The sequence below is a fragment of the Ctenocephalides felis genome, unplaced genomic scaffold, assembly GCF_003426905.1.
Source record: "Ctenocephalides felis isolate EL2017-DRISC unplaced genomic scaffold, ASM342690v1 CF-g0.4_SCAFFOLD_01170, whole genome shotgun sequence".
In the NCBI taxonomy this organism is placed as follows: Eukaryota; Metazoa; Arthropoda; class Insecta; order Siphonaptera; family Pulicidae; genus Ctenocephalides; species Ctenocephalides felis.
In genome coordinates this window covers 13720228-13735384 of record NW_020537324.1, presented here as the reverse complement: position 1 = coordinate 13735384, position 15157 = coordinate 13720228, and the positions used below count along the sequence as shown (strand labels likewise).

Genomic DNA, 15157 nt, shown 5'->3' with positions numbered 1-15157 from the left:
TATAAGAAGTCAATATATTAGATTTGTGAGTTCTTATCGAAATATATCAAATTTTTTGAACCGGATTTTAAATTTTAGCGTTCCGACAAAAAAAAAATATTAGCACAACACCACTGCTTATACTATACCCTAACAATTATGAAATTGTAAAAAATATTTCAGTTCTATTTTAAAAAATTAAGAATATTATTTGTATGATATTTCCAGTTAAAATCAGTCAGAACAGAAGTTTTTACTTTTGATACAAAATTTTGCAGGTAAATCATAAAGAAATGTTAGTTTTTTCTAAATTTATTTGATGGTATAATTTGTTTATTTATTTCTAAATTATTATTACGATTGTAAATTTTAAGAATACTAATCAAAGTTATAAATTCAAAACAAAATGCGTACTATGCATATAAGCAACGATGTTTTGCATACATAAGAGTACGTGAATTCACGTACATCCCTTACAAGTACGTGAATATTATATCGTAATAATGCTATCAAATTTATAAAATCATATAGGAGAACGTAATCCTCTTTCATAGTAGCAATAAGTCGAACTTAAACCGGATCACGAGCTCCGCACATATTGGATTCTTTTTATACGCCCTCGTCAAAAAGGGTTTGCTCCGTTATAGAAAGTATTTACTTCAATAACCATTCAAATTTCAAAATCTATTCAAAAAAGTGCTTCGAATATAAATCTGAATTAAGCCAATCATAAGAAATTTTATGGTGACGTGGGATCAGGTGCTATCGGGTTCAAACAAGTTACAAATGGTAATAAAATGGTAATAATAATAAAATAATAAAAAAAATAATGGATACTTTCAACATTTTAAACATATTAGTTATTTATGTCCATATTTACATGGATTATCCTAGCCCTCCATCCAGATTCAAATAATTCATGAAAACTAACAAACGAGGATTGATTGCATAATACATCCGTTATAATTTACACTGACTGTGAGAAATAGATGTCATGTATTTCAAAATGCTATTTATCAAACGATTACATGTTTCCATGTAATATTTTGCAATTGTCTTTCATCGTAAAACGAGTCGTATTTTGTTAACGTCAAATGCAAAGATAGACAGTACACGCCGACAGAATTAACAATAAAGCAAAAGCATTTACATAATATTTTAACGTGCATTTATAAACTTGGACAAGCAATCAGATTCATCATGAAATCGCATTTATGAAGCTTCAGTAAAATCAGAATGGAATATATACAGTTTTATATACCAGAAATTTGTTCCTGAATCGTGTAAATTTTTTTGAAGTTATGTAAGACTCTTGTAAAATATATGTATGGTATAGTTTCCAATTACATATCTATTATTTTTATAATACGAACTAATTAAAGGTATTGGAGATGAGTATTTGTTATATCATAAAATATTGAACTAGTTTGTATTGATATTTTGCCTTGAGGCAAGTTACATGAGCTTCATATGTGTAATTAATCGACTTAATCAATAGAAAATAAATTAATTTATGAGTGATTATTACACATAATTGAAAACGAACGAACGTGCTAACTCTGAGTATTTTCTAAAAGCAAATTTTCAAAAATCAATAATTTTTATTATTGAACCAGTTTCCGTAGGACTTTAATGGTTTAGTATGTTCATTAGGACCAAGTACTCTATCGTTATACCAAGTAAATCGTCTAATTTTAATTTTAACAAACGTTAAAAAACTAGTCATTTTCTCAAACTTTGATGAATTTTTAAAATTAAACTACTTGTCGCAAGGCCGTAATATTTTAGTAAGCTCTATAAGACCATGATATGTATCACCAAAAAAATTCCATAAAAATCAACTTTTTTTTCAACAGTTAATCACAAGAAAACGGCTCGGTAGATTTTCACCTAAAACTAATCAGTATCATTCCCAACTAATATCTTTCAAACAGTTTTATTTTATTAAAATCGATTCCGTAGTATATGCTTAAATACGGACGAAAAGTATAACACTTTTCTCCAAATTACAAAGAAACAGCTCGGCCGATCGTCGCTCAAAACTGAGAAATCCTCATCGAGATACATCACATGGCTTTTAAATTTCTGTCAAAAAACGATACCAATTTTTGCAAAATTTGACGAATTTTTAAAGATAAACGACAAGTAGGGCCGTAATATTTTAGTATGATCTAGAAGACTATGGTATCTACCGTCAAAATATTAATAATAAAAATCGTCGAAAAACAAATTTAACACTTTATTACAAGAAAACGGCCCAGCCGATCTCTACCAAAAACTAATCAGCACGATTCCCAACCAATATCTTTCGAACGGTTTTTGAATTTTCAGAATCGATTCAGAATTGCGGGCTAAAACGTAAATATAAAATTAGCGAATTGGATTTTTTGATGAAAACATAAACTTCTCCTTCGGGAAATTAAAAATTAGACATAAGCGCATTAAATTAACATAAATTTTACACAAACATCGATTTTTTCTGAGGTATGCCAAAATGTTCAGAAACCTCTGAAACGTGAAGATTTTCATTCTTGATTTTCGGCCCAATACTATAACTTACCCTACAAGTAGTTGGTAAATTAATTAAACTATTAACAATTAAAAATCAGCAAAATTCTTACAATTAGTCTACAGATTTCATCCTCCTATTTCTTACTTGGCTTGTACCTACCAACTTCGCCCGGCGGCGCACTGCAGGCGTTTCGTATTTACGATAATGGTAAAGGTTATTGCGCGGATGAAACCATTCCGAGGCGATTAAATTGAGATTACTCGAGAGTGGATTTGCATGAAATATGCTGAAAACAGCAACCGCATCATCTACTATCGAAGGCAAATTAAATGTAAATACGAGCAAATCCGATATAAATAAATACGATGATATGCAATTCATCCAGAGGCATACAATTGTAGCGGGTAAATAACGTAATAAAATAGAAAAGTAGTAGAAGATTGAATCTAGATGCTGGATATTATGTGAGAAATGGATAAAGGGATAAATTGGAAATTCGCTATGGTCTGGAACTTAATTTGTAAAAAAAGAAGTAGTGTACTTGAAGGAATAAAATTTTAAGTTGTCAAATAAGAGATCACTACGTCTGACAAGGAGAACCTAAGGTGTACTTTTCTGGGATTTTAATGAAATTTTGGAGGTTGATAGAGTTGATGGTCAAACCAAACACTTTAATATATTATGTGCTTATGAGGAGTGACTAAATTTTAAAAATTAATTAAAGTTTTAAAAAATATCCATATCAATATGTCTTGATAGCTCAATAAGTTTAAGCGCTTGCTTCTACTTTTTGCGTTTGTATTCATAGATAAGAGAGTTAAAAATGATCAGGTCCAAATCCCGTCAGCGATTTTTTTTTTATTTATGAATTTATTTTTGAATAGTTGAAAATTGCAAAAGTATCCATATGTAATAACTCATAAATATATACAAATCTCTATTTTATTCTAATTTAACTGAATAATATTCAGGAAGATGTGTTCTATAAGCTGTTTTTATCCACCGGTTAATAATTACTCCGACTTTCTCTAACTCGATTTGAAGTCCATAAATGTGGTACCTGTTTTGTCATAATAAATAGTTACTATAACTCTTATGCCATAAATATGGAAAAACATCAAATGTGCAACGTGCAACTTTAATATTGCGGCTAAAAGAGTCACGTTTACAACTGTGCATGGATGAATGATGATACATGCATTTAGCCCAGAATCTATTCATCACGCTTTCCATATATATTTTCTACCCGACCGATATACACGAGCTAGATGTGCTCAAATTATATGTAATATACACTCTATTAATGTAATTGAATAATGCATTTGAGGAAAAAACAGTTATTTAACATGTATTCCGTTGTTTATTCAGTTGCTACAACACTACTTCTATTTTTAATTATTCTGTTTATGAATACTATGTTTATATTATTCTGTATTATAATAATATCTTCCAAATTATGCATATATTATGTTTAAAATCGAACGATTTTAACAATTGTTGATACCAATATGATTAGGGTAATGGGAAGAACGTGGATTTGCAATCAGTTCCGCGTTTGATATGAATCTTGACCAGCTTGATATCAAGTAGAAGTGTGATAAGATTTTTTATCTGACACTATAGAGTGAAAATAGCCTTGTCTGGGCATAGCGATATATCTTACATATAAAAATGGAGCTCTCTTTCAAATGTCCAAGTAAAACTGGAAAACGGCTGAATCGATTTGGCCAGTCTTAGTCTTGAGAAAATCGTGCCAATCCAGAGAAAGTCCAAAAAGTGAGAAATTATTTCAAATCCGCGTAGAAACTTTTTATTTTTAATTTGAAAATTTTTGTAGAAGCGTAATCTAAATAAAACAATGGACGGTTGCTAATCCGTGAAATGTCAAACGTTTTTGACAGATGATGTTCAATTACGTTCAATAGGACATTTTACGTGAATATTATTTAATTATGATTAAATTGTAGTAAGTAGCTTTGTTTGTAGTTTTATTTATACATAAAAACGTTAGTAAACTGGCCGCAAGTGTTACTAGAAACTCAAAATATCAACTCTTTTGAAATGTTAATATGAAAATGCACTTTTTGGCATATTTTTCTTAAACACGGTGCTCTGAAAGATCTCATTTGTATAATGATATACTCATTGGTATTTATAAAACATTTTCTAGGTTATATTATTTTTTATTTATGTTATTTAAATTCAAAACCGAAATTTGGTATCGATTAAATGGACACTTTGTCGAATAACATTTTCCCAGTTATAATTTTCCAGAATTTATCGAAGAATAGATAGTGATATATGAAGGTCCGGGGTTAAAAAGGTCCACCACCGATGTGTCAAAAATCAGTAAAGTCAAGCATTGTTTAACAACAATATTTGAAAGTACAGGAAAAAATATGTATAACCAGCTATAACCTTGATTTGAAAACGGTAATCTTTGAAATGAGGGAGATAAACGGTTCTCTTTGAAAATCCATAATAAAAGTATTTTCTTCCGTTGGTAGTTTTTTAGCATTAGTTAAAAATGTAATTATTTTGTAAAATACATAAAATTATAATAAGTGTTTAAACCTTTTTGCCACCTGCCGGTTTCAAGTTACCCCGCCTAAAGGGTAAAAAGGTCTAAACAACAAATTTTTGAAAGACATAAAAAATCACATTGCTACAATGACGAAGTAGAAGGCAGTTTACTGAACGTAGTCAGATAATTGTTCGTTTGATATGCGTTATTTGTTGTGATATAATTGTTATGGTTTTCACAATATAGTTTATATTTGCTCAAAGTCAAATTGGACCTTTGTGCCTCGCCCTGCTCTACATATATATTTTTTATTAAATTTACTCTAATTCATCGAATGTTACTTGAAACTTTTCAAAAAGCAGGTCAAAGAAGAAATACTTAATTCATTTTCTATCTCTCCTCGCAGAAATTTGAATAATTTGTATAAGCTCAGTAGTATTATTTACAATTATACACAAAATCTAGAATCCAAAAAGAATCTGAAAAACTTGAAACGTAACCAATAAGTCGAAAGACCAAAAAAGACTTGGATGGATTATGTTTTCTATAGAAAGTGTATAAATCTTCCAGTTTGATTGTATTGACAAAATATAGACAAACTAATGGGGTTTATTATTTTTATAATACATCATTGTGTTATATTGCATTAAATTAACTCATCCTTATACACTTAGAGTATTAATATTTTTGATTCTCTAGAAATTCTTTAGAATATACCTTACTTAGCAAAACAACGTTTGCCGGGTCAGCTAGTATATATATACATATATATATATATATATATATATATATATATATATATATATATATCAAAATTCCCATTATTAATTTTTCTGACTCACCATATCGCAGACCATCGGCGAGGGCAATTGTCTGACAGTGCCGCGTCCTAAGGCTTCCCGTTTTCTCTGGGCGGAAAATAGGCGAAGTTCCTTTCGCTCTTCGTCGGTCAGCGCGTGGCAGTAACGCACCTCGTTGTCGTGCGGCGGCAGCTGCCGCAGCAACTGTCGCACTCGGTATCTTTCACCTGCACTGTTCACGTATGGGACTTTGTCTTCTGGCAGAGCAGAAAAATATAGATGAACCTGGGGAAGAAGAAATAATGTGATAAGAAAATGGACACAATAATTCATTATTATTCATTCATTAATCCTCCGATATATATATTTAATTTTTTGTTTTGTTTGTTCATATTTTAGCTTAAATACGCGTTACCCATGTTCAAAGTCACTCAGAAGTTGAGTGGTAATGTTCATGATTATTTAACGTACAATAAAGCGTTTAGAGGTAAAATTTCTTTATGTCTGAGATTTTTCACCAAACTATAAACTCTAAACTATATAAACTATATAAACTATATAATTGATGATATGATTTTTTACGTCATCTTCACTAAAATACAATCAGTGGTACTAAGAACTCCTCACATTATGGCTCACTAAATCAATATTAAGGCGACAAAGGACATTGTTGATGATACTGAGACTCGTCTCAACCATATTAGGAAAGATGATAAAAATATAATTAAAATGTAGTCATCAAGAATTTTGAAGAATCAGTCTTTCTCAAAGTGGGCGATATAAAAATTAACAAGTAGGCAATTTAGATGTTCATCAGTAGACTAGAGTATTTTTATTCACTTTTATTTCTACTTTTACTAATAATTATTTTATTTAGAGGGGCGCATGGCATCGTGCCTTAAGGCAAATTGCTGGAACTTCCCGTACCGTAATTAAAAATTTACCATATAAGGTTACACCTTGAAAGGGATTTGAAGTTAATCTTCAAAGGGGACATTTGAAGAAATGAGTTTGAGAATCGTTATTAATTCTAACGCGAATGCAATTATTCTATAATCTTAATTCTAGATTATAGAATAATTGGTAACTTGTTCTAAAAACTCATCAAATTAAACAATTTCTATCAACGAAATTCTTTTTTAAATTATATACCGAGAACAGATAATCATATATATATATATATATTTTCACAGTTCTAATCCTTTATAATAAATAATGAATAATAAAATTGAAAACAAAAACAAAAGGTAAACTGTTTGCTTTTACGTAGCGTTTACGTTTACTGTATATTTCAGTTGAATAAATTGCTGTTTACAATCCCGTAAAATACAGCTTTTTTTCATGTAACATCTAAAAAGCAAAATTTAAGATGGCAACTAAAATGCAAAAAAAAAATTAAAGACGTATCTATCACATTTACCAGAAAATATTTTAAGTTCGATTCACCATTAAAAGTAATATTTTAATATTTGATGATATCTTCAAAGTATTTCTTCATTTAATAAAATTTATAGTTCTATGTCTATTGTCGCATAGTGCACACAATCGTTTAAAAGTGCAGTAATTAATTTTTTATGAAGTGATAACGGCAAAGGCAGCAGTAAGGTGTAATCGACGCCTTAACGGATATTTTAGATATTTAATACCGAGATAAAATTTCTTATAGAAAAAATAATATTTATAAATTAAATCTTATAACTTATCTTATAATTCTTATCTCACCTTACCTTATAATCTTATATAAAGACGCATTTCTTATACGTTAACACCTACATCATAGGTTCCTATTCGTGTATTTCTATAGCCTTACGTATGCCTATATGTTGCATTCTATACTACACGCCTTACATCTATACCATGCGCTATATTTCATCACATACTCTCAAATCCCTACATTGTATACCGAATACACCTAAACTATATCTACTATATATCCTATTACCTATATATTTTTTTAAACACGCTACATTAACCCTACCGAGAATCGAACCCGGGTCCGCCGCGTGGAACGCTACGACCTTAGCCACTACACCACCGTAACGCTACAATCAACCGTCTTTTTTCGCGTGTCGTCGCGCCACCTTAGTATTAATTATCAATTAATTAGAAAAAGACCCGCGGAAACAACAGTGCGTCCCATATTATATTATTAATGGGGGTACCCGATAGGGTAGTGGTTAAGGTGCGCGACTTCCACGCGGAGGTCCCGGGTTCAATTCCCGGTATAGACAATAGATAATATATATAATAGGTAGAGATAATACATAGGGCGTAAGGTAAACCTATATAATATAGGTGAATATATAAATTAGACAGTAATATTTATAAGAAGTAAAAGGTATGTAGGTATATAATAAGTTAATGACGGTATAGGTATCTCACGGTATGATAAATAATAGATATCTATCTATGATATACAATAATATAGTATGATAGGTAATAGGTTATGTATCATATTATTAGGTTAAGTCTTATAAAGTATTGTAATAAATCTTGAGTACGTTTATATCATAATAAATACATGTAGGTATTAATGAATACAAATAATACCAGAATAAATATAAATAATGTCATTGAAGAATATAAATTATGTACTCAATGATTCCCTCATACTTGTACAATTTAATGTATAGACTAGCTGTATATAATAGCGTTAATTATATAATAAGTCAATATATTACATTTGTGAGGTCTTATCGAAATATATCAAATTTTTTGAACCGGATTTTAAATTTTAGCGTTCCGGCAAAAAAAATATTAGCACAACACCACTGATATATATATATATATATATATATATATATATATATATATTATTAAATTTAATTTTTAAGTATCCTGAAAACATGATGGTTGTTGAATAAAATTTAAATTCCTCTGAACTCTAAAATAACAAAAGTTTAGCAGTAGCCTGCATTTTGAATATAAAATATGTATTCAATTCTTGACCATTCATCGCCTTGTAAAGTATCGATTCACCATTCCATAAATTGATTTTACAAAATCTATTACCGAGTGGGCGTCCAAGTATCGGCTCGCGTCGTGCATCAAAGGCCATCGGATGCTTATGGCCACTTATCGTTTTCGTTTTTATACGTTTCGGTAAGTTTTACCGGAGCTTTTATTGACCAATAACTTTCTCAAGCGACGAAAGCACGAAACATCAGTAAACACTTTAAGCCACTCATAGGTTATGACCCTCTCCTCAATGATCGCTCTACGGTCCATATAAATATAGGTGCACAATATCACGATATCGTGACGACTGTTATTAAAGCTGGATCGGCAAGTAACGGCAGAGAATTGATGGTGTTCTAATATCAAAATACGTTTTTTTAGTTAAAGTCTACTTTAGTTAACGATTTATCCAACTGTGCATTTCGATTCGGTTTCAAATAAAATAGTGGTGCTTGTCATTGTGCCTTAAAGCATATTGCTGGGAGTTCCCGTACAGTAACTAAACATTCAAAATATCTAATGGTGCATGGCTTCGTACCTTAAGGCAAATTGCTGGTACTTCCCATCGGTTGATCCATGCGCCCGAAATCGTAGACAAAAAATCCAATGTATCCAAACACACACACACACATACATCAATTTTTTCTAAAGTATGCCAAAATGATCAGAAACCTTTGAAAGGTAAAGATAAGCAAAAAATTTCATTTTCGATTTTTTTGCGATTACTATAACTTACCCTACGAGAAGTTAAAAACAATCAATCCACAATAAAAATTCATCAATCGTACAAATATCGTTTCTTCGCACTGTCAACACAAGCAAAATGTTTTTTGAATTAGATGGTCCGTTCTCTTAATAACTGCTATTTCATACACATTTTGCTCTGTATCTCCGAAACTGCCTTTGCAAAAAACTAATCAGCACTACTACCAATCAATACAAACCGAATACTTCGTAAACCATTCTAATCGTATGCCCTGTTCTAGCAAAAACCGAGTTTCCAGTTTCTGCACTTTTTGCACAGTATCTCCGAAACGTCTTGACCTGTCTTTACCAAAACCTAACCAGACACATCTCCTAATCAATAGGAATCGAATCATTCAAATCAGTTGATCCGTGCTCCCGAAAACGTGGACGAAAAATTGTAACCACACATACACATCAATTTTTTCTAAGGTATGCCAAAATGTTCAGAAACCTCTGAAACGCAAAGATATGCAAAAATTTTCATTCTCGATTTTTAGACGATTACTATAACTTACCCTAAGGGAAGTTAATAAGAAATAAAGTAAGTTAACATTTTATTATTAGTTGCAACACTTTAACGACTTTGCATTAAATTAAACACATCTCATTTTTATTTACTATGACCGCATTATGCTGACCGAAAATAATCATATTTAAATATAAAATTATCCCTTTTTATGCATATTTTTACTACCTATGTTGCAATTACAAAGCTTTAAAAACAATTAACATAAACTCGCAATTTACAGAGTGTTTGTTTTAATTAGCGTTTAATTGAATTTCAATCCAGTACTTCGACCTTGACCAAAAAAACTCTTGAAAATAAGAAAACAAAATGGTTTTCCATGTATATTGCATGAGCAAATCTCCTTATTGATTCTCGAATATTATAAAAATATGTTTGTGCATAATATATACGGATGGTTATAAAAATGTGGTGAATCCGACACAAAAATCTCATAAATATTTCAACATTTCAAGATATCAAATACGACCGCATATCTTTCGTTTAATATGTGGGAAATGTCTTCAGAAAAAATGCGAAACATACGGAATACAAAGTACAAACACGTGGTGCATACAAATATTCGAAGTATCTGAAAATGATGTTTACTGAGAAATGGAAACAATTGTTCTCATGGAAAAGAACGATGTAAATATATCGACAACCTAGAGAACAAATTATTGCATTAATTTTTTTCATTAAAAATAATCTATTCAATCGATTTATACATGGAGAAGAAATATTTAAAAGCAATAAAATAGCATTCATTAGAATATAATTCTTAATATATGGAAGTCTGCAATATTTCGTATTATTTAACAATCAGGGATAAATTAGAATCAACCCTTTCCACTCGGATGCCATCGGCGGCAAAATACGTATTAATTCTGAAATTCGTGAGTGGAAAGGGTTAAAACAGAGTTTCACAATATTCTGTGATGCAGAACTTGCAACTTAACAACAGTTAATAAAATTTTGCATATATTGTGTAAAATATACATAAATACGCATTTAAAATTTAAAATACACATGATTATATATGTACTTGCAAATATATCTCAATTTTTCATAGGCGGTACAAAAACAAGAAAATGTTAAAAAGTTATTGATTGTAGATAGGTATATAGAAGAGTAATTTCTTGATTGCCTAGTAATTTTACTAGTCTTTTTCATAATAAAAAGAAAAATTAAATGATTAAATTAAATTATTTAAAATTAACTATTTGAAAATATTATCACATATTGAGAATATTTATTATTAAATTCCAATAATCCATAGAAAGTTTCCATCTTTATCCCTTATATATCACTCCTATATTTCCTATTTTTGATATAATATATTATTTATAATGAACTATTGATAAATTAACCAAATGAAAATAGAAAGAAAGACTGAAATAACTTAGGTTAGGACGAGGTACAAAGGTCCAATTTGACTTTGAGCAAATATATTATGAAAACCAAACCAATTATATCAGAACAAATAACACATATCAAACAAACAACTATCTGACTATGTTCATTAAAACTTCTAGCAGATTAATAATTGTAGAAATGTGTTTTCCTGCTATTTTTCAAAAAATTGCCTCTTGATCCTTTTTACATCATAGGCGGGATAAAATGGGATGGCTAGAGGGCACACAGATCCAATGTCATATTTATAATTTTAAAATGAGTTTTACGAAATAATATCGACATTATTCAATCAATGCAAGCATAGTTTGTAATTTTATGTTAAATTTGATATATAGGAATTAAAGAAGCATTTAAGGAATTAATGATTTTGTTTAGTTACCACTAGAAGTAGTACATATATTAGATTTTATTTAAAACCAAAAAAGTGTTATTTTTTATATTAAATAAAAGTAGTTTAAATAATAAATAATGTTGAGACGGTTTAAAAAAAGCTTTGTTTTTACCAATAAAATTATTTTCGAAACATCAAAAAATAATCGTACTAATAACTTCGTATTTTTTCCCCAGCACTACGAGTTGACATTCTGCAACATGACCGAAAGAATCCCCGTCGTATTTTTCCTTCCTCGTAGATCTGATTCCCATGCAGACACACACACAACTAGAATTCAAATCTCATACTTCTTGTTTTGGAAAAGCATCCCCTGCGGGTGATATAAATAACATTTCTTTACGACGTCTTACTTGAGGTAGACGTGTTCCGCGAGGGCGGCGGATGGTGTCGATGGTGAGGGTTGAGGGTTGAGGGTTGAGGATGAATCTCAGCGGGTATCCTACACTCAACTCTCACTTGTAGGAAAAGAGCTGATGAGATAATAGAAAATTGAAGATCTTTCTGATAATAAAAAACTTATAAGAATAAAATCTTTTTATTTTATTTTTTGTACGATTCAATAGAATTATTAATAAATTATTATAAAATTGGCGGCGAATTGTCTGCTTATTATGTTAAACATTTTTTATTTTTATGGTTATTTGCTTAGGCTATTTAGTTTGTCTTGGCGCATTCGTTTCGAAAGAAATTGTACAGTTTCACCAACAAAGCATTTTGTGCAATTATTGCAGTCGATCACATAAATCTTGTTGAATATGTGAACAATAAAAAATATCAAAAAAGAATTTAGGATTCACACGCGATTGAAGTAAAACTTATTTGCTAATGTGCAAGATGGCATTTAAGTAAAAATAAATACATCTTATAACAATTTTGAATAATGTTTATCAGTAATATGGTAACACTCGTGATGCACACATTTATTAGTGTCAACCGTTATACACATTTATATAATGATAAATTATAAATTATATAATCATAATAGCATTAAAAATATGGATAATATTCAAAATTAATAATGTAATTGAAGCCATATTTCAAAGGTGACTTGATCGGTTTGTCATTGTAATTAGCATTTAGAAATGAACTTTTATTAGAGAAATGAAGTAATTGCTGATTAATAAATTCTATAATATTCGTTCACATAGTGGATTATGTTAAACAACTTCTAAACAAATATTGTTTTCGCAACTTCACTCATCATGGATTTGTGTTTGAAAAATGTAATTAAAATTAACACACATTCATTGACTCCTTGTTTTTTTTACTTTTTCGCTGGCGATATAATCTCATTCTTTGAGCAGTTGTAATATCTGTCTTGTTTAAAAAATATTTTCCATTTTGATAGCTTCAAAGATTTATAGAAACTATGAATAATATAGAAATAATTTCTAATCAATAAATTTACTAATCATTAATTTTATCAATCAATATTTTCAAGAAACAGGATAAAATATACTACTGATTTAGGCATTTTTCATTAAATCATTATTCGCACTACGATGTAACTTTAGAATGTTTATTTAGCTATGCCGATTTCCTTGTTGATATCGGTACGCATACAACGTTGATGCCGGTACGCATGTAATGACAGATCTCTATTCACATACACGACGACTAATAACATTCGACCCGTATTGAAATGATTTCAAAGCGAATGACGTACAGTTCTGTGTAATGAACTTCCGTTGCATTTGTACGGATTTACAACCTAGTCGCCCCTAAAGAAGTTTTACTTCAATTAAAAAGTATAAATGAAAAAAGCAATTTTGCAAGAAATAGATTGAATCAATATTCAACTTGTGATATTTTTCATATATATTTCTAATACGCAGCATAAATTATATGAAGCTTTTTGCAAACTTTGTTTTAATGCTTCGTTAAAATAGTTTTCTTCCTATAAAATTTGGTTCTTTATACTCTATGGACGATAACATAGACGACAACATAGCGATGTTATGGCAACGCTATCTTATCCTTCTTTCTTGGTACTAAAAACTATAAAAATGGTATCTATTCGCTGTGCGATAAGGCTTACATAATTTACATATAAATAAACTTAGAATACGATTTTATACATACGATTTTATGTCTGATCATACGATTTTATGCCTGATCATACAGCAAATAGATAACAATTTCACATTTCAAAAAAGAAGAATAAGATAAGGTAGCCATAATTACGCTATATTATCGTCTATGTTACTGCAAAATTGGCCCTATAATCATTTTGTAGTTGTTTGGAGTGTTTTGAAATTCGAAAATAATCAAAATCAAGATCAACACTGTACAAAATAGTTTTTCACCATTTATTTCCTTCTAACTAGTGCTTGATCTACAATTCTGCAGTGGGTTGGCACGAGCTTTCCACGCTTGCAATATAACTCATAGAGCTTTTCCACCTAAAACGTAAACACTTCACGGCTTTCGGTCGACGCAATAAAAAACAACGGACACGAACAGGTCGGACTGGGGGGTGGATACTCAGAAGAAGTTTGGGGATGAAGGGATTGTGTGAAATGACGGTAACTGCTGGCATCGCTTTAATAATCACCTGTTTATTCAGGTTTATGGGTTTCAAAACGATTCTACGCCGGAAAGATGCCGTGGATGAAATGTGTGTAAGAGTTACGAGCGAGGGAAAACTTATGAATTTGGAGGATGAGATTTTTTAGTATGATAAGTAACAGTATTATTGTGACATTTACAGAGCACTAGTAGCATTAAAATTTTTATTTTTAAGACAATAATATATCAACGGTGTAGATTGATTTGTACAAAATATGTAAAGTAATACCTATGTTACCAATAACTAAACTTGATTTTTTTTTCAAAAATGTGTAAATGTATTTTCAAAATGTGTTTTTGTTCAAAAGTGTGGAATTTTCCAACAATAATATATTATTAACAACTAACAAACCGGGCCAACTCCGTTTCCCCACCAGATGGTTTCATTTTATGTAACATTTTGTTTGGTGATTAAAAGATGAAGAAAAAATTGCCTGCTGTTGAAATTGAATAAAACTTTGCAGAATACACGTGATTGATTTGATGGTTTCCAATTGAAATGTTAGGAAACGAATAACTTATTTTTTACATTTTTTGCACAATTTCACAGTGAACACAATGCCGGTTTGTCACATGAAATTAACTGGACAGAGAGCAATGAGTCAAGCAAATAAGTAGCAGTCAAACAAAAAATATTAGTTTGTAGTACATGCTAAGTATCAGAAATGACGCTCTATGTGAAAAAAGAAAGTGTTTCCGCTTTTCTGTTAAAATCTTTCTTCAATTTTCTTTGCTATAAACCTCACGGAGTCCG

At 30.2% G+C, this 15157-nt stretch overlaps 1 protein-coding gene across 1 annotated transcript in view; it reads right to left on the bottom strand.

Annotated features, from left to right (window-relative positions):
- Positions 1 to 15157, bottom strand: part of LOC113366065 (protein prickle-like) — a 95557-nt gene that overhangs the window by 34850 nt on the left and 45550 nt on the right. Inside the window, exon 2 of the mRNA XM_026607618.1 lies at positions 5858 to 6100. Coding sequence (XP_026463403.1) covers positions 5858 to 6100 — 243 coding nt within the window. The remainder of the gene's footprint in view (positions 1 to 5857; positions 6101 to 15157) is intronic.